At 32.0% G+C, this 19,335-nt stretch overlaps 1 protein-coding gene across 1 annotated transcript in view; it reads left to right on the top strand.

Moving 5' to 3' along the window:
• LOC114326614 (acetyl-CoA acetyltransferase) overlaps nucleotides 1-12,798 on the top strand; it is a 55,009-nt gene extending 42,211 nt beyond the window's left edge. Inside the window, exons 6-7 of the mRNA XM_050647778.1 lie at nucleotides 5,436-5,590; nucleotides 12,406-12,798. Of these exons, the coding sequence (XP_050503735.1) occupies nucleotides 5,436-5,590; nucleotides 12,406-12,684 (434 nt within the window). The 3' untranslated portion in view covers nucleotides 12,685-12,798. The remainder of the gene's footprint in view (nucleotides 1-5,435; nucleotides 5,591-12,405) is intronic.
• The last annotated feature ends 6,537 nt before the right edge of the window (nucleotides 12,799-19,335 follow it).

Genomic DNA, 19,335 nt, shown 5'->3' with positions numbered 1-19,335 from the left:
CAAACTTTCTACAAATCTTCATCTCATATATTGTTTTCTTACTCTATATTTTGTTGTATTTTATTTCGACAAAAATCAAACTAATAATTTTATTAAATTCATATAAATTTATGGTGTAAACGTTTAGTTTGTGTATATTCCCACATGACGTACACGCGAATGTGGTCTAGTTTGAAATGCCGTCAGCTTTCGTACGGCGCGGTAGACGTGAAGTGGGTTCGAGCCCCAAGCAAGTTATTATTTTTTTTATTTTTTTTTTATAGATTTTATGATTGTAAGTATATTATTATATAATTTTTGAAGATATTCTTCTTTTTTGAAAGTGGTAGATAAGAAAGTTAGTTTGATTTTTAAATAAAATAAGTACAAATAACCTTTTGAGTATATTTACTTCGTTTAAATTACCTATTATATAATAGAAGAATATCTTCTTACGTGCGTACAAAGTACACACACATTCTTTTTTTTTTGTTTTTATTTATATTTATTAAAAGACCTATTTTTTTTAATCAATATAAATAAAAACAAAATCTTTTAATAAATAGAAATAAATATCTTTAAAACCATCACATTTTAAAAAATTGTATATATGACATTCACTGTAGTTTACTTCATAAACATAATAACAGGCACAGATTTGTTGGTTGTCTTTCAACAACTATCTCTTCCACCCTCAAGAATTCCCAAATCCCATAAACTTGTTTACCTTTGCAACATTCTCCGTCTATTCCACCATATCCCGTTAGCATAACTTAAGCAAAAACATCATGTTAATGAATACTGAGGTAGTAGCTCCTTGTATCCGAATGTAAGTACGACACGTTATAATTGCATGATTATAGACCGCATACATCTGCATGTGTTTGTAAGCTTGGGGACGTTTGTTACCGCCCCCGATTTTACATGCATATGTATTTGTCTACTATCTTCACTATTTTTATGTATGTTGTTCAATATTGGCTTGATCTTATGGATCTTTAGCATCTTTTACAACCAGACATTGTTCTAACTCTGGTTTTTTATTTGTAGCATTTAGTGACTTGTAACCGTTGACCTGAAGATGCTCTGCATACTTTAGAGAGCGAAACCGGTCGTCGGAAGTTACAATAAATGATTGAGAGTACGTCTGTCTTTTACTTCATTTAAAATTTTTATTCGTGCGCTAGCGAGCTTTTTGCTTCTTTCTTTCTTTGTTTTCAAATAGTACATTGTCTATGACAACATCCGAAACGGCAGAAGACATAGTAGAAGAAACATACTGATACTTGAAACCAGGTCTGACATTCCTAAGAAATAACCAATGAATGAATGAATTGGAGTGCAAAAATAGGAGAAACGAAAATACATGATCATTTGAAAGGAACGATAAGTAGGCATGGTTTAGGAGAGCGAAATGAAAGAGGTAAACGTCTTCTTCAGTTCACCATCGATACGGATCTTAATATAATAAACACAATGTTTAATCATCATACGTGAAGATTATCAAGCCTGGAGAAGGCTACAAAATCCAAATAGATTATATTCTTGTCACTGAACGATGGAGGAGCTCAGTAATTAACGTGAAGACAAAACCAGCTGCAGACTGTGGGTCCGACCACTAAATGTTACAAGCAGAATTCCGCATTAAGCATTACACAGTAAAATAATCAAGTAAAAGACAAAAATTGGTTCTAAAACATCCAAAAAAATTTAGACAAGAATTAGCAAAAGCTGACCTACCAGTGACTATCGGAGACCCTAACAAAACGTGGGAATACACAAAAAAGTCGATCACTGAAGACATCAACAACACAAACCCCAAAGAAACAATAGATAGGAAAAAACATTTAATGACTGAAGAGACTCTTAACCTACGTAGTGTGCAAAAGATCCAAAAGAAGATCTCCACCACGATGGTCAGACCAAATAAAGGACATGGCTGGTTACTCATTCTCTGAAGTAAGACAAAATGTACAGGAGAGAAACAATTGAACAGAGATAGTCAAACAAATTACACTATGCCACTATATCCTTACAAACGACAAAACATAGAGGACGCCCGACTTATGTCCTTTCTCGTTGAAAACAACATTTTATCACAAAATCAATTCGGCTTTTTAAATAATAAATGCATAAACTGATGCCATGTTTTCTGTACTACATGATGTTTATCAAGCACTGAACAATAATCTTCACACTGCCACCGTTTTTTGTGACTACGCCAAAGCTTTTGATTGTGAAAATCACAACATTTTGATAAAAAAACTAAATTTCTACGGAATTCGAGGTATTTCTTTGAATTGGTTCCAATCTTACTTGGATGATAGGAAACAACTGGTTAGAGCAAATGATACAGACTCTAGTCTCAAAAACATTGTATGCGAGGTACCTCAAGGATCAGTATTGGGTCCTCTACTTTTCCTTATCTTTATTAATAACATCACTAGTTTAAAAATCGATGGAAAAATCTTTCTGTTTGCTGATGATACCAGTATCACTTGGAGCAACTCAAATATTGCAACTCTTCATGCTACTATAACTTCTGATCTACTTACAATAAAAACCTGGTCTGATTCTAATTTACTCTCGTTTAACGTAGATAAAACAGTAGCATTATCTTATAAAGGAGCTCTTCAACCCTTATTTCTTAATAACAGCCAGATCAGTACCGTTGATTCTGTAAAATGTCTTGGTATTTTTTTAGACAGCAACCTTAAATGGTCCCTCCATATTAATTTGTTAAGGAAGAAACTATCTTCAGCTTGCTATGCTATAAGATCTGTTTCGAATGAACTCAATTTAGCATCTTCCAAAATAACATATTTTTCTTTGTTCGAGTCACATCTTCGTTATGGTCTTCCTTTTTGGAATTTTAACCCTTCCATCTTTATATATTTTAGAAACTGTTTGCTTAATTCGTAAACATCTACATCTCTTTCCACCAAGACCTAATCATGACTACTTCACGGGAAATTCTACCTTTGACATCTATTTGCCGACCCCGTCATCTCAGTTAGTAAACAAATCTATATTATATTCCGCGAAAAAACTTTACAACCATCTCCCTCTACAACTTAAATCTGCAGCATCTTTCCCCAAATTCCGTAAACTGACAAAAGCCTACCTATCCGAAAGACCATATTATGCAGTAGAAGATTTTCTTAATCAATAACTAAGAAATTACAGTACCCTTTGCACAAATAGTATTTTTATTATGTATTATTTTTCATCTATATTTGGGTGTCATATGCAGCAGCTTAACTTTTAAACTTAATTACTAGGTAGACTATGCAATTTGCAATTTATTTAAATTTTGCAATTGATTAACTGTTTAACTTCATTATTATTATTATTTTTTTTAATTTCTACTGACGATTTATGTAATTTTTGTAAATTGTATTGTTATTGTTTTGTTTTCTTGACTTTTTGTAAGCTTTGTCGATAAAATTGTACAATTTTTCATGAAAATAAAGCATATTTCTATTCTATTCTATTCTATTCTATTCTATAGGCTGACATTGTCCATCCATTCATTATTTCATAAATTTCCTTTCATACATTTTTCTATTTCATGCTTAGGTGGCGTTCTTCTTTTAATTTACGCTTTATTGCTAATAAAATGGTTTTTGTCGTAAAAATCTTGTACAAATGATTGTTCAAGAATCATTTTTGAAATTATACTTCTTTAGGCACAAGGGTGAATTTTTACATTCCCTGGCGCATGCGCACACCGACAGTATGCTATTAGTCGCTACATCTTTTAAGTTATGTAGCGCAAATAAGGTGTGCGTGAAAAGAATATATTATTAGTGTTTTTAGTAAATATATTTATTATAATTTTTATGTCTGGATTTGTCTTCCTCCTAATAAGTATTATTGAAAATGTTTATTTTCAATTAATGTATCTGTCAACGTGATTGTAATTATGTCCGAGAAATGATCGACTGAATACAAAAACGGTGGTAGCTGATCGGTAGAGCATTCGCCTAGGGATCGAGAGGTCCCCTGTTCGAATCCTGATAAAATCATATCCTTTTTTTTTAATTTTTGGTATTCTTTTTGTTCTTTCTAAAATTAGTTTAATATTTAAATACAATACAAAAAAACTGTTTAAAGTATACAGGGTGTTTCATTAATAATTGTCCATATAGTAACTGGAGAAACCTTAGCAGAAAATACGAATATTTAACCTAAAACACTTAAGTAAAATGTGGTTCCTTACTGAGTTACAGGGTGTTTTATCTGAAAATTTAAAAACTATGTTTACTCAGTATATTAATTCTATTCGACGTATCCTTTTCATACTTGGCAGGAAGTATAGGTACTGTACAAACTACTAAATTATGTTAAACAAACGTTTCTGGCTGTTACCAGAGGCGTACGATAGGGGAAAGTGAATGGTTGACCCTTTCCAAATTCTACGCCACTGACGGAATTGCTATTTTAGTTCAATTTTTGGATTTTCCAATACTTTCTATGAAAATAATATACTCTTCATTCGTAACGATAAAGTCATTAGTTCTCGAGATGTTTGAAGTTAAAAATGAAACGACACGGTTATTTTGATTAATGTATTGTGTCGGTTCATTTTTAATTTCAAATATCTCGAAAACTAATCATTTTATCCTTACGAATGAAGAGTATATTATTTGCATAAAAAGTATTGGAAAATCAAAAAATTACACTAAAATAGCAAATTTGTCAGTGGGTAGAATCTGGGAAGGGTCAACCAGCCACTATCTCCTGTCGTACGCCTCTGGTAGTAGCTAGAAACGTTTATTTATCTTAGTTTATTAGGGTGTACAGTACCTACACTTTCTGCCAAGTATGATAAGGATACGCCAAATGGGTACAAACAATTTTTAAATTTTAATCATATGAATCATATTATAAATTAATCAAAATAACTGTGCCGTTTCATATTTAACTTCAAATATCTCGAAAAATAATGACTTTATCGTTACCTATAAAGAGTATATTATTTGCGTAGAAAGTATTGGAGAATCTAAAAATGGCACTAAAATAATAATTCCTCCAATGGCGTAGAATTTGAGAAGGATCAACCATTCACTATCCCTTGTCGTACGCCTCTGGTAGTAGCTAGAAACGTTTGTTTATCATAATTTAGTAGGGTGTATAGTAGTCGCACTTTCTGCCAAGTATGAAAAGGATATGTCGAATAGTTTTAAAATGCTGAGCAAAAATAATTTTTAAATTTTTAGATAAAACACCCTGTAACTCAGTAAGGAACCATATTTTATTTAAGTGTTTTAGGTTAAATCTCTGTATTTTGTGCTAAGGTTTCTCCAATTACTATATGGACAATTATTAATGAAACACCCTGTATAGGTATATTGATTTCGTTGAAATCATAATATGAAGTTAGATTATATGTATTATAATAGAAGTATAACTTCTTACGTGCGTACAAAGTACACACACATTCTTTTTTGTAGGGATCAACGACGGTGCCGCAGCAGTATTACTAGTTAGCGAAAAACAGTTAAAACAAAGACAGATGACGCCTTTAGCGCGTATCGTGGGATTTGTAGAGGTTGGCGTTGATCCCATGATCATGGGTATGGGTCCAGTTGGAGCTGTTAATAACCTTGTAAGTATTTTATTACAGAAGCATTTAATATAGGAAACAGTGATGTATTTCAACTCTTAAGAGTTTCACTGTAGCTTTCGAGTCAACGAAACCTTTGAATTACAGCCCTTACACAGTTTTGCTACGAACATCTTTTATTTACCAACATGTTCCTGCATAGTCTATGATGCGGACTAGATCAGTTGATTCAATCAGAGATTAATCAAGGTCATTACTTGAGTCGTTTCCTTAAAAGTGATTTGATGACTGCGCCATAAACATTGAGAGGTCGGCTTTTATCGATGTCAGCGACAATCTCGTTAGAATTCTCGAAAGAAGATTATGAGTTCCGAGATCCTGTGCAGGTGGTTGAGTGTTCTATATTTTATGAGAAGAACCTTTGGTGATGCAGATAAATCTTCACATCTCAAATTTTATTTCATTTTGTTTCGTTTAGGAATCTCTTATGTGCCACCATAATGAATTTTACAACGTCAGGGTCCCCAAAACTCCTATACACAACTTAAGAGTTACAACGCCGGCGACACAAACCTTGCTCTTTTATTTCTTCCTATATTTTTCATAAGATTTTTCGCTCAAAACGTTTAAGCAGTTCATGGGCCTTGTGTGTAAGGGACCATGTATCTGTTCCATATATTAGTACTGATCTTAGTAGTGTTTTATAGACGTTTACTTTCATTTTCTGGGTAGTTTTGAAGCTGCGGGTAAATTGAGCATCTCGTGCCGTGACGTCACACTAATATGACGTCATGAAGTGTTGTCAAAATCTTAGATCAAAATGAAGTTAGTACAATAATATAACCTAAAATCTAATCTAAGCTGTTTTGTTTAATTTATTTGCATTAAATACAAGATTTATAATTAAGTATGTACGTGAAAAAATTATTAAACAGATATCTAATAATCTTCAGTGCTTCTTAATTATTAATTATCTTGAACCGATCACGCGTTGGCCAAGATTTATAATTCCCCCCTTATATGCACCAGCAAAATCAAATTGATTCAATCAAATCATTGAATCAAATCAGATTTTCTACATTTTTAAGTAACTTCATCCACTGAAACTTATTTAAAAATTTTAATAAAAGCCATGTGAAAGTTTCCTTTAAACAGTATGTTTTGTTAACTCAAAATAAATGTATTCAAAGAAAAAGTTTCAAATTAGCAACCAGCCTTTATCCAAGAATATAGAAAGACAATAAGAAATAATCAATACTCCACAATGTCCTTTAAAAAGGTAATCCTCTGTTTAGTTTTTGGCTGTATCGAATTTGCAGAAAGACAAATAAATTGAATATAGGTAAACTTAATCAGATATTAGGCTATAATAGCTTATATTAGTGATATGAAATATAATAACTAGGTAAAGGTTGTTATTTTTGGAATTACAAATAAAACTCATAACTACAATAATTTTTGAAGATATTCTTCTTTAGCGGCGAATCGATTGAGGGTAAAATTGTACATTTACCGCGCGCCTGCGCACACTGACAGTATGTAGTTCATTGCTAATCTTTCAAGATAGGTATGTATGTATCTGTAACCGTGCAAATAAGGCATTAAAAGAATATATTAGTGGTTTTAGGAAATTTATTTATTATAATTCTTGTGTTTTTGGATTAATAAAATATTATGTAAGCATAACATTTTTACACTATATGTCGCCGTGTTGTGTAATTATATCCGAAACTTACATATCTATTTCTAGAGCCTCGATGGAGTAGTTAGAAATGCGTTAGCACTGAGATTGGAAGGTTGCGGGTTCAATTCCCGGGCGATTCATATTTTTTTTATTTTTGGTTGTTTTAATAAAAATTTTTTAAAAGTGGTAGATAAGAAAGTTAGTTTGATTTTATAAAATACAAATAACCTTTTAAGTATATTTACTTCGTTTAAATTACCTATTATATAATAGAAGAATATCTTCTTACGTGCGTACATAGTACACACACATTCTTTTTTTTATTATTAAATAATTAATATAAGTTTTTTTTAAACATTTAATAATCATACAATAATTTTTTTATTAATATTAACACATTCATGGACACGACTACATATGAAGTCATTTACTCCATAAGATGTGGCTACATGTGAAGCGTGTCTGTGAATGTGTTAAATAATTATTATAAGATTTTTTTAAACATCGTTTATTTATTGCATTTTAATGTTTTTATTTATTTAATTTAATAATTTTTATTTAATGTTTCTAATTCTACATTCTATCTAATCCTCGACATTTTTGGAAGTACATACTTATGTTAATAACAAACGTAAAATGTTTAATCTGCCATCTACTATGTTCCATGGTGATAGTACAGGTGATAATGCTTAAGACGTAATTTATTTGGTAATTTTTTCTCCACTACATATTCTGATTCTAAAATGAATCAGATCCCAATTTTTAACTATCAGCAGAGTGTAAATGTGAATAATAAAATTCTAGTATTGCGCTCTCTGACATAATTGATAGTGTTTTAAAGATGCCTTGGAAATTATCACTTGGACCAGATTGTTTGTCAGCTTATGTACTCAAGCATTGCATTTTTACTCTTGTAAAAGCTATCCACTACTTATTTAATTCCTCATTGAGTAGTGGCATCTTTACTGAGTTTTGGAAAACTAGTTATTTAACAAAGATTTTCAAGTCTGGTAGTAAAAATGATTGAACATTATCGGGTTGTTTGTAACCAATCTGTATTATCCAAAATATTTGAGTGTCTTTTAAATAACTTTTTAACGTGGAATTGTAAAGATTTAATTGATGTTCAACAACATGGCTTTTCTAAAGGTAAAGTCTACACGTACGAACTTAATTTTGTATAGTAATTTTATTGCTAATTCAGTTAAACAGAAGGGTCAGACCTTTCTAAAGCCTTCTACACAGACCTTTCTAAAGCCTTCGAAAGAGTTAACATAGTTATGTATCTGGTAGATGTCAGTATGTAAAATATGAAAATTGTTTATCTCAGCGAGTATCTGTGACCTCAGGGGTCTCATATTGGGCCTCTTTTATTTAATATGTTTGTTAATGTTATATTATCAGTCATTAAAAGTAGTAAATTTCTAATAATCCACAAGGAAAAAGTTTTCCTGTAGTTGGCTGTATACCATGTGATACAAAAAACAATAAATTCTGTATAAAAGGTATATTTAAAAAACCCTCAAAAGGGCCACATCAAATTCACATAACTAGTTTTCGACTGGTTTACCAGTCATCATCAGTGCTTACGTGCAATGTACATGCTTAACCACCAAGATAGTATTACACAAAAATATGTGGGTCAAAGCCCAGTAAAAGTAGTCCGTCAAGGAAACATAGGTATAAAATGCTACCTTAAGCCTGGATGTTTGAAATATTATCTAATTTGCCCTACTTAACATCTGAGATCTAGGTATGACTTGTTCACATGTTGGAAGTGAGACGGCAAGTATATCTAATCTATATCTAATATATATCGGCTAATACTATCTTGGTGGTTAAGCATGTACATTGCACGTAAGCACTGATGATGACTGGTAAACCAGTCGAAAACTAGTTATGTGAATTTGATGTGGTCCTTTTGAGGGTTTTTTTAAATATACCTTTTATACAGGATTTATTGTTTTTTTTTTCTAATGTTTGCGGATGACCTTAATATATTTCGAGTATTTTTTTTCTTTTCTTATTGGCTTTGGATTGCTTGATCCATTCAGCCATGATAGATAATAAATTACTGTTTGCTACAATATCTTAAATATAATAACATTATGTTACATGCTTATGCACGCACATACATACTAATTAAAATTGGTAGATACTAATTAAAAACAAAAAATACAAAAAACGAAGTGAAAACCAGCCGGTATACTTTTCATTCAGGGCCATAACCAACAAATTAATTTACAAATAGACAAAAATATTTCGAGTAGTAGTTAATAAGCTAGTTTGCTAGTTGATGCCTCTTTGATACAGAATGATCTTAAAAGCTTAGCTAGTTGGTGTTAGGTAAATATGCTATACTTTGGAAGACCAAGAGAGTTTGTAAATTATGATTATTGAATAAATAATGTACATATCTTTAGAGACACGTAATAATTTTAAAGATTTGGGTATAAATTTTGATTCTAAATTAACTTTTAAATTATATTAATGAAGCTTCCAACTAAAACTTTAGAGATGTTGGGGTTTATTCTTAGAAACTGCAATCAGTTTTCAGTACAAACTTTAAAAATGTTATACTTAAGTTTAGTTCAAACAGTTTTTTAGTATGGTTTCCTCATTTAATTTGGTCTCCCTTAAATATAATAGTGACATCTACAGTATCCAGAGTTCAAAATAAATTCTTGAGGGATTGTGTTTACAAAATTGGTTTTATTAAACAGCATACACATATGATGATATACTTTCAATACTTAATATCTCGTCACTACATCATAGAATATAAATAGAAGGTTTGAAGCAGATTTATGTTTCCTTTTTAAAATCATAAATGGATATGTTCAAGATCCAGAGTTATTAAAGTTTAATTAAAAACTACTAAGGATGAATTAAAAACTGTTAAGAGGATCGGTACGTATTTTCGGCTGCAATGCTATTCAAATGGGGATTCATTTTTTTCAAATCCTGAGAAAACTAATAAGTATTTTTGAAAAATTTAAACGCAGAATGAAAGATTACGTTACTAGCGAGGGCCGAAAGTCCATGAGAACTTCTATAATGTTTATTTTAATAAGTTACAGGGGTGAAAAAACTAAGAGAAAATTTAGTGTGATTTTTAATTTCAAATATCTCATTCAAAATAAACTTTTTATTTATTCTAAGGGACTTTCGGCCCTCGGTAATAATTTAGTCTTTCATTCTGCGTTTAAATTTTTCAAAAATATTTATTGGTTTTTTCAGGATTTGAAAAAAAATGAACACAATGCCGTGGTAATATTTTCCAAATCTGTCTTTGTCTTACAACGCACTCAACCGAATGTAATATTGTCAGCATATATTGTCAGTCAGACACTGACAATCAGTGACAATTTTAAATATTTGACATTGCATCGGGAATATTTTGAGAAATTGATTAAATATTATTGATATATAGTGTATTTCATAAATAATTGATTTAAGACGTGAACTTAATAAAAAGTTATTTATTGTGTATTATTTGTGGAAGATCCAAGCAGAGAATACATCAGATATATCCTGTGATCCAAGTATTTTGTTGTTAGAGATGTTCAAAATTGTAAGCGTTCCAAAATAACAACATATTATTAAAAAATCACTTTAACACTTTTCCTCTTTTCTCGATTGATTATTAGTTTTTGTTGTACAAATAAATTATTACAATCACTGAAAACATAGTTAGTGAAAAAATTATCACATTTATTAACTGAATTAATAATTTGCAATTATAAAAATAACAGTTATCCAAGAACATTCAAAAACCATCTCTTTAAATTAATTATGACATTTTCAAGTAGAATGACATTCTAGTAATGTTTACATATCCACACCAGTGTGAATTTTACTACACGTAATTTGCCGTGTAAAGACAGAAAAAGTAGGGATACACGTAAAATATTTGCGAATTATGTACCCATAGCCTTAAATATTAATTAAAACCTACTAAAGATTACAATGTGTAAATACAATCAACTTATTAGCAAAACCAATTAGCAAATTGAAACAAGTGAGAAGTGAAGTAGAATTAGGTTAAGATTTTGTTTACATTTTGATTTTGACAACACATCATGACGTCAGACTACTTTGACGTCACGGCACGAGATGCTCTACTGTGGAGTCCGCGAGTCTTTACCCGTGCGTCATCATTTAAAGCATACGAAATAAGTCGGAAATCTATTTCACGCAACAACAACTGACAGAAAGTGGCTACTGTTCCGATTACGGGTTTTATTATAAAATTTGACGTTATCAAATATATAGAATGTCAAATGTAAGTTTTGCTTCAAAATTTTTGTGCAGAATTACAGCTACATTTGAAGTAGCTTAATAAATTCGTTTATTATTATTGATTAATAAATAAATAAACAATTTATAAAAAAATTCAATAGCATAGAATAGAAGCATAGCAATAGAAAACAACTGTTTGTGTAATATAAAGAAACTTCAAAACGCAAAAAATTCGACAAAAACCGCAAAAAAATCAACTGACTGACAGCCACAAAAGTAAACAAAGCAGAAACGTCAAACAAATTGTGCTTAAAATATGAAAACATACCGAATCGTCTTTTTTTTGTACCTATCTCTTTTCAATGCACTGAGTCTAGATGGTTCATAAAAATCACATGTGTTTTTACTTAATAACAAACGGCAGCTGGTTTGTCATGAGTTTCATGAGTGGAAGAGAATGATGCTAGATAAAAAGTATGTGTTTTATCTCACCAGGTATTAATGACGCACGGGTAAAGACTCGCGGACTCAACTGTATTTACCCGCAGCTAGTTTTGAGGCCATTTGTCATCTGTCACGCTTCTTCTTTTAATAATTTCTTCGCTAACGTTGTTATCTTTAGTCTATAGCGAGCCTAGGTATATGGAGGTGTCCACTACTTCCAAATCTAAATCGTCAATTGTTATTTTTTCGATGTCTGGTTTGTGGACTTGTATATCACATATGTTTGGTCTTTTCAGCATTTATATTTAGTCCCATTCTTTGTGCATATGCCCTTAATGGCCAGAATGCATTGATCAGAGACTCTGGGGATGTCAATTTCGTCTGCATATCCGACAATTTGTATAGATTTGTTAAAGATAGTGCTATTTGTGATAATCTGTACATAACACTGTTATACTCTATCTGTACTGTTTTTTTTTTGTTGCAGCTGAAAAAAATTGGTTGGTCGAAAGAAGACGTCGACCTTTACGAACTAAACGAAGCCTTCGCCGTTCAAAGTATCGCCGTGAACAAAGAACTGGGCATAGACGAGTCTAAAATAAACATCACAGGGGGCGCTATCGCCTTGGGTCACCCATTGGGATGTTCCGGAACCAGAGTACTCGTCACTCTGATCCACAATCTGCACAGATTGAGCTTGAAGAGAGGTGTCGCTGCGTTATGTATTGGAGGTGGAATGGGAATTGCACTAGCTGTTGAAGTTTAATCAAAAAATATGTGTGTTGAGAGTTGCCTATTCAGTATGAAGTTTATTTGTACATTGTATTCGAGATATATTTTGTATTTTGTGACAATAGACATATACGTTTTTTAATGTGAATGTTGTTTTATTTATTGAAGTTATACTTCTTTACGATCGAAAGTGAAATTTTATAATTCCCTGGCGCATGCGCAGGCAGACAGTATGTAGTTCGTTGCTAATCTTTCAAATTATGTATGTATCAGTGCAAATAAGGCATTAAAAGAATATATTAGTGTTTTTAGTAAATGTATTATTTATTATAATTTTTGTGTCTTTGGATTTGTCTTCCTCGGGAATAATAGTTATTTATGTACCAAGTCAGTAAAGTTTATCGAACGAGTCTGATATTATGACCCGAGTGAGCGTAGCGAGCAAGGCGAATAACAAACGAGTTCGATAAAGAGTCTTTACTGACGTGGTGCATACAAAATTTTATCGCCAATCATAAAAAACATTAGCACTTACTTAACACTTAATTATATCCTTCTAATGAAAAAAGAGTGTGTGTACTTAGTCCTTATAATAGTGTAAGTATGTCAATAACCATTAATATTAAACAAAAAAGTTTTCCTTACGGGGGATTCGAACCAAGTACTGACACGTCCGTAGCTAGATACACATACCGCTAGCCTACGCAACCACTTGCTAGGCACGGCCTATATTAGGTATAAAAAGAACAAATAGGCAAGTAAAAAATGTAAAAAAAATAATTGACATCAAATGAAAAGACATTATACATAAATCATGGTAGATTCAAGGATATGAAAAAGAACTTTACGTACAATATAATATGTAATAGTAATTTTATTTTTGTTGAATTACCTTCATCATTAAAAATAATCGTTGTCAGGTGCATTTAATAAGAAATTTAGCACTTCTTCTTACGGCAGGGTTTTTGATTTTTTGGGAATGTAATTCCTTCCTTTTTGTTTCAAAAAAGCTGTAAGTTTTTTTATAATTGCTTATATCTATGTCTTTATTTGTAATAAAAGTTGCCTTTAACATTAAATAATAGGACCACATAGCAGATGGAGAATATTCTTTAGGCAATTCAGAGAAATATGCTAGTAAAACACTTTCACTATAATTTGTAATACAATTTTTTTCACGCCATGCTTCAAATATGTCATACAGTCGAACCCGCTTATTAGAGTACCGGTTATAGGAATATCCCGGTTTATGGAATATAAATTCGAGGTCCCAAAACGTTCCCATTTACCCTTTAATAAATTTATCCGTTTATTGGAATATGGTTTAGTAACCTAATACCGCTTTTTAGAATAAATTTTTCAAGTCAACAAATAACTTTTTACCTACAATTTCCTAAAAATTTTAAATTTGCCTGATCTAATGGTTTGTCGGTTCGTCGTTTTGTATATTATTAGGGTTTCTCAGGTACCTACCTAAAACACTTTATTACTGTGTTATGATGAGTAAACGCTCCTACCCACAGAAAACTCAATCGTATGCCGACAAGGTCATAAAATAATTTCATTTGTCTACAAATTTCTATAGGTACATTGCCACACACTTGGATGTTTTTAGAAACAGCATTTTTCTTTAAGATTATTTTTATTACCAATAGTTGATCGTTTGTTCGGAAGTCTTTTCTAAAACCCAATTCCAATTTATTTTGTAATCGTTTGGTAATGATTTTTGTAAATAGATTATAAATTTTTATTGACATAAATAGACCTAAAACCATATGCATATAAATATTGACATAGTATGTACTATTATAACGTATTCGGTACATTTATTTCAGCTAGCCATCAATGATCGGTTATTAAAATATCCCGTTTATAAGAATATTTTTGCTTGGCACGAAGGCTATTCTAATAAGCGGGTTCGACTGTATTGCCTATTGTATTTTTCGATGGATTTTGCTGGGAGAAGCTCTGAAACTGCCTCTAACGATTTCTTGCTTATTTCAGGTGGCGTTCATGTATTTCTTCCATTTCCAAAGCAGCACTACTGTACTATAATTTGATATTCGTTTTAACACTTTTATTATAATAAATACAATTTTCAATTTAAATTTTTTAAATATGACAGTGATGACAGGTGACTTCTGCATGCCGCTTCCGATTTTTAATCGATAGATAGTTATCAATATTGAATAATTACTAAATCGATAAAATTTTGATTAATTATATATGAATATAATTGCAAAATACTACAGAATTTCACTTATTCCTAATTCCTGTCATTTGACATATTCTACATGTTTCACTCATTAAAACGCCCATTTGGTGATAAATAGCAGTCTGATTTTCGCATGAGAGTTTAATCTCTGTTCCGAGAGTTTAAGTCTGTTCTGTCGGACAAAATACATGTGACGTTTTCGTGGTGTGACCGTTCCAAATTTTTAACATGTTCCACAATTAAAACTTCCCTGTTCCAGTGTTCCCATATATCATAGTTTGTCCGACTAGACACCCTTAAACTATTAACAAATTTTCAGCTTGCTATTAATCAACTTTTTTTTCATACGCTGGATCCAGACCTATAATTTAAATTACACTAAACTGCCAACATTAAAGTCGATGACAGAGGCAATCTTCGTAGACAAGGATGCATCCTGTTTCCGGTGTTTTTTACCATGTACTCTGAACAAATCTTCGATGAAGAATGAAGCACTGAGAGAACTACAGGAAAGAGTATTAATGAACGGAATGTGTCTGAACAATATTATATTATATACTGTATACTATATACTACACACATTGGCGTACGTTTTACTTTCTGTTTTGACTTAATTTGATTGAAAATTAATCGTACCGCATGGGAAAAGTTATAGCGGACGGACTATATATAACCTTTTCACAAAAATTAGGTATCAAAAAAAGACTGGAGGTTAAAATTAGACTTATATTTAGAGGTTAACATATATGGATTAAGATGCGGATATAGCACTAACGATAACTTACTAGTAATAAAAAAACCTGGCAGAGAAGTCTGAAGAATACAACAAACCATTGACACTGATATTCGTGGACTACGAGAAAGCATTCGATACCATAAGCCAACAGAAGATGTTAAAAGCATTGGCCGAATGCCGAATAGACCATCGCTACACTAATATTATAAAATACATCTACCAAAATGCAACGGCCAAAAAGCAGGAGACACCATCTCACCAAAGCTATTCACAACACACTTTTAAAAAGGCAGATTTGAACGAATATGGTATCAACATAAATAGAGAGGAAGCTCAGTCATTTTAGATTCGCAGATGACATCGTCATTATAGCCGATCGTATTGATGATGCAATAATAATGTTGAACAAATTATGTAGCGCTTCCTTAGAGGTTGGACTAAGATTAACATATAACCAGACGGGCGAGCTCACACGGCGCATAGGATTAGCCAGAGCAGCGTTTGGTAAACTGAACTATGTATTTAAATCGGACTTGCCCATAGGCCTCAAAAGGAAAATCTTTGACCAATGTGTGTTTCCTGTACTCACTTATGGAGCTGAAACATTAACACTTACAAAAATAGGCCAGGATAATAAGACAAAAATACACCCTGTTCGTGACACTTCAACAGCCAGGGTACTGAAGCGTTTTTTCGATAGGTAATACCTATAAGCACAAATTGTTACTATTTCCTGCGTATGACCTGGCGGCCATTTTTATTTATAAACAATTTATTGTCAAAAAACGGCCTTTTTCGTTTTTTTTTAATAATAGAAAACTGTAAGACTTATGGTTTTCTTAGTACAGACATCTTCGAGAGAATGGAAAAAGCTTTAAAATGGCGTATTAAAAAGTTTAATACACTCATTTGTTGTTAATATAATTGCGAAAAAAGTCAAAATTTCCAAAAAAATTAATTTTGCAATAACTATTGTAAAAATAAGTATAGAGCTTTGAAATTTTTGTCAAATGAGGGTTCTTTAGTGCTTAATATGTGACAAAAATTTCAAAGCAATTTATTCAATTGTTTAAATTTTATTTAAATTGTTTATCCCAGAGAGCTTTTTTTGCAATAACATAAGTCAAAATGAAATAATGTAACCATTCTACAGGTATTAAATGAAAGAGCATGAGCTAAACTTTCAAATTGATTTAAAAAAAGTGAATAAAAAATGCATTCATTAGTAATAAATAATTATGCAAAAGTATCGAGCAGCGCGGATTGAACTATCTTGACCATGTTATGAGAAATGAACAGAGATATGGCGTGTTACAACTTAGTGTTCGGGACAAGGTACCTATATGGAAAGATAGGACTAAGGAGAAGAAGAATATCTTGGTTTCAAAATCGGAAAAGTAGTTTAATACATTGACAACCGGACTATTCAGGATAGCAGCAAGCAAAAGTTATTATAGCCATGCTAATCGCCAACATCCGGAATATCTAGGCATCGTAAGAAAGAGAAAAATTGAAACATGCTATAAGAAAACTGCAATTTCTTGTTAGTCCAACCTTTTGATGTTGTCTAGACACGTTCATTCACTGAAGACTCAGACACTCGAATATTTGGGTCACCTGATGAGAGGACATAAATACGCATTACTTCAAAATATAATGCAAGGAAAATAGAAGAAAGGGGAAATCCCCTTGATGTATGAGAATGTCATGGTTGCGGAATTTGAGAAAGTGGTTTAGGTGCACCACTAATGAACTCTTTAGGTCAGCTGTAAACAAGGTCAGCATAGCCTTGAAGATTTCCAATTTCCGATAGGAGTGGCACAAGAAGAAGACACGTTCAATTATATTGCACAATAATATTGAACGTCTATGGGCCACTTTATCAGTGGCGTAGCTAGCCCCACAGGAGCCCCGTATCAATGTTTGTCGCGGGGCCCTTTTTCACGACTGATATGAGAAAGTGCTACAAAATGTTCAACCAAAGCAACAAAAACGCTAGTACAGAATAGAATAGTAACATGCTTTATTTTCACTGAAAATTTTACAGTTTTATGGACAAAACTTACAAAGAGTCAATAACAAATACAGTTAACTGAAATTACATAAATCGTTAATATTACAAAATATAAACAGGGCCGCTCCGTCCACGTGTGCAATGTGTGTGGCGCACACAAGCGCCAACAATTAAGGGGCACCACTAGAATTGTTACAAAAATTTTACGAGACAATTTTTTAAAAAATTGACTATTTTTAGGGCGTCATTAAATCTTTTGCACGCACGCGCTACCACTTAATAAAAGATAGTGAAATGAAACAAGAACAATATATATACCTATTACAAACTTTAAATAAGTTTCAAATTGCATAATACAACCTTAGGAACCGATAAGTTCTGCGTATCACACCCAAATATAGATAAAAATACTTTAGGTATTTGTACATAAGGGTAACTGTAATTTCTTAGTTATTCATATTTTTTGTAATTTAAAAATAATATCGGATTGGGCAGCTGTACTAGAACTCCAAAAAGGAAGACCATATCGAAGATGAGGCACGAACAAAGAAAAATATGTTCTTTTGGAAGTTGATAAATTGATTTCCTTCAACACAAATCTTATTACATAGCAAGCTGAGGCTATAGTTCCTTACTTAACAAACTGATAAGAAAATACCAAGAAATTTTACAGAATCAACGTAGTAATTTGGCTGTTATTAAGAAGCAAGTGTTAAATAATGCTACTTACCGTCTTATTCACCTTAAAGAGAATACATTAGAATCGGACTAGGTTTTTATTGTATGTAAATCAGAAATTATAGTTGCATGAAAAGTTGCTCCTAGTGATACTGGTATCATCAAAAAAAATTAAAATATTTCCATCGATTTTTAAATTAATAATGATCATTGATATTGAACCCTGTGGTACCCCACATACAATGTTTTTGAGAATAAAGTCAGTATCATTTGCTCTAGCCAGTTGTTTCCTCGAAGAAGAAATACCTCGAATTCCGTAGAAATTTATATAAGAAAATACAATATATAGATAAAGAACAGATTACAGGAAAATATACCCAAACAATACACACTGTTTCAAATATCCAAAGGTAAAGCGATTACAAAATCCAATCACTCAGAGCCATCACTCAGAGCCAACGGTGAATGGACAATGAAAAGTAGCTTGAAAACAAAAAAGCTCTGTTGTTATGGAATATCGGCGAGCGGCTGTAATTAGATATGCATACATATAATTTATAATATAGATAAAGAATCCATTACACGAAAATGGGAAAAACAATACACACTATTTCAATTCAAAGCGATTTAATACTGAAGTTGTAGAATATTTTGTTCAATTTTTTTAATGGAACTTTTGTTTCGACATGCCGCGACGGGGCCCCTGAACGTCGAGGGCCCCGTATAATTGATATGGCTGATACGGCGGTAGCTACCCCCCTGCACTTTATACTCATGTTCACAGATGACAATATTAAAAACGTCTTTATTTTGCTTAATTCTTGAAATATGGTAAGTCTAAAAACGAGCTCGCTGATAAACCTCAAGATAGATGAGTTAGATAAGTTATTTAAATGAATTCTGTTAATAATGAGCCGCCTACTGCCCTTATTTACATTCCTACCTTCCCACATACAATATTTATTAATGAAACTTGACCTATACCAAAGCGGCGCAGAGTCACGCGTCGGCGTCCTGGGCGTCTAATACTACACTCGATGTG

The sequence above is a fragment of the Diabrotica virgifera genome, chromosome 3 (genome assembly GCF_917563875.1).
Source record: "Diabrotica virgifera virgifera chromosome 3, PGI_DIABVI_V3a".
NCBI lineage: Eukaryota > Metazoa > Arthropoda > Insecta > Coleoptera > Chrysomelidae > Diabrotica > Diabrotica virgifera.
This window is presented reverse-complemented; position numbering and strand designations above follow the sequence as displayed.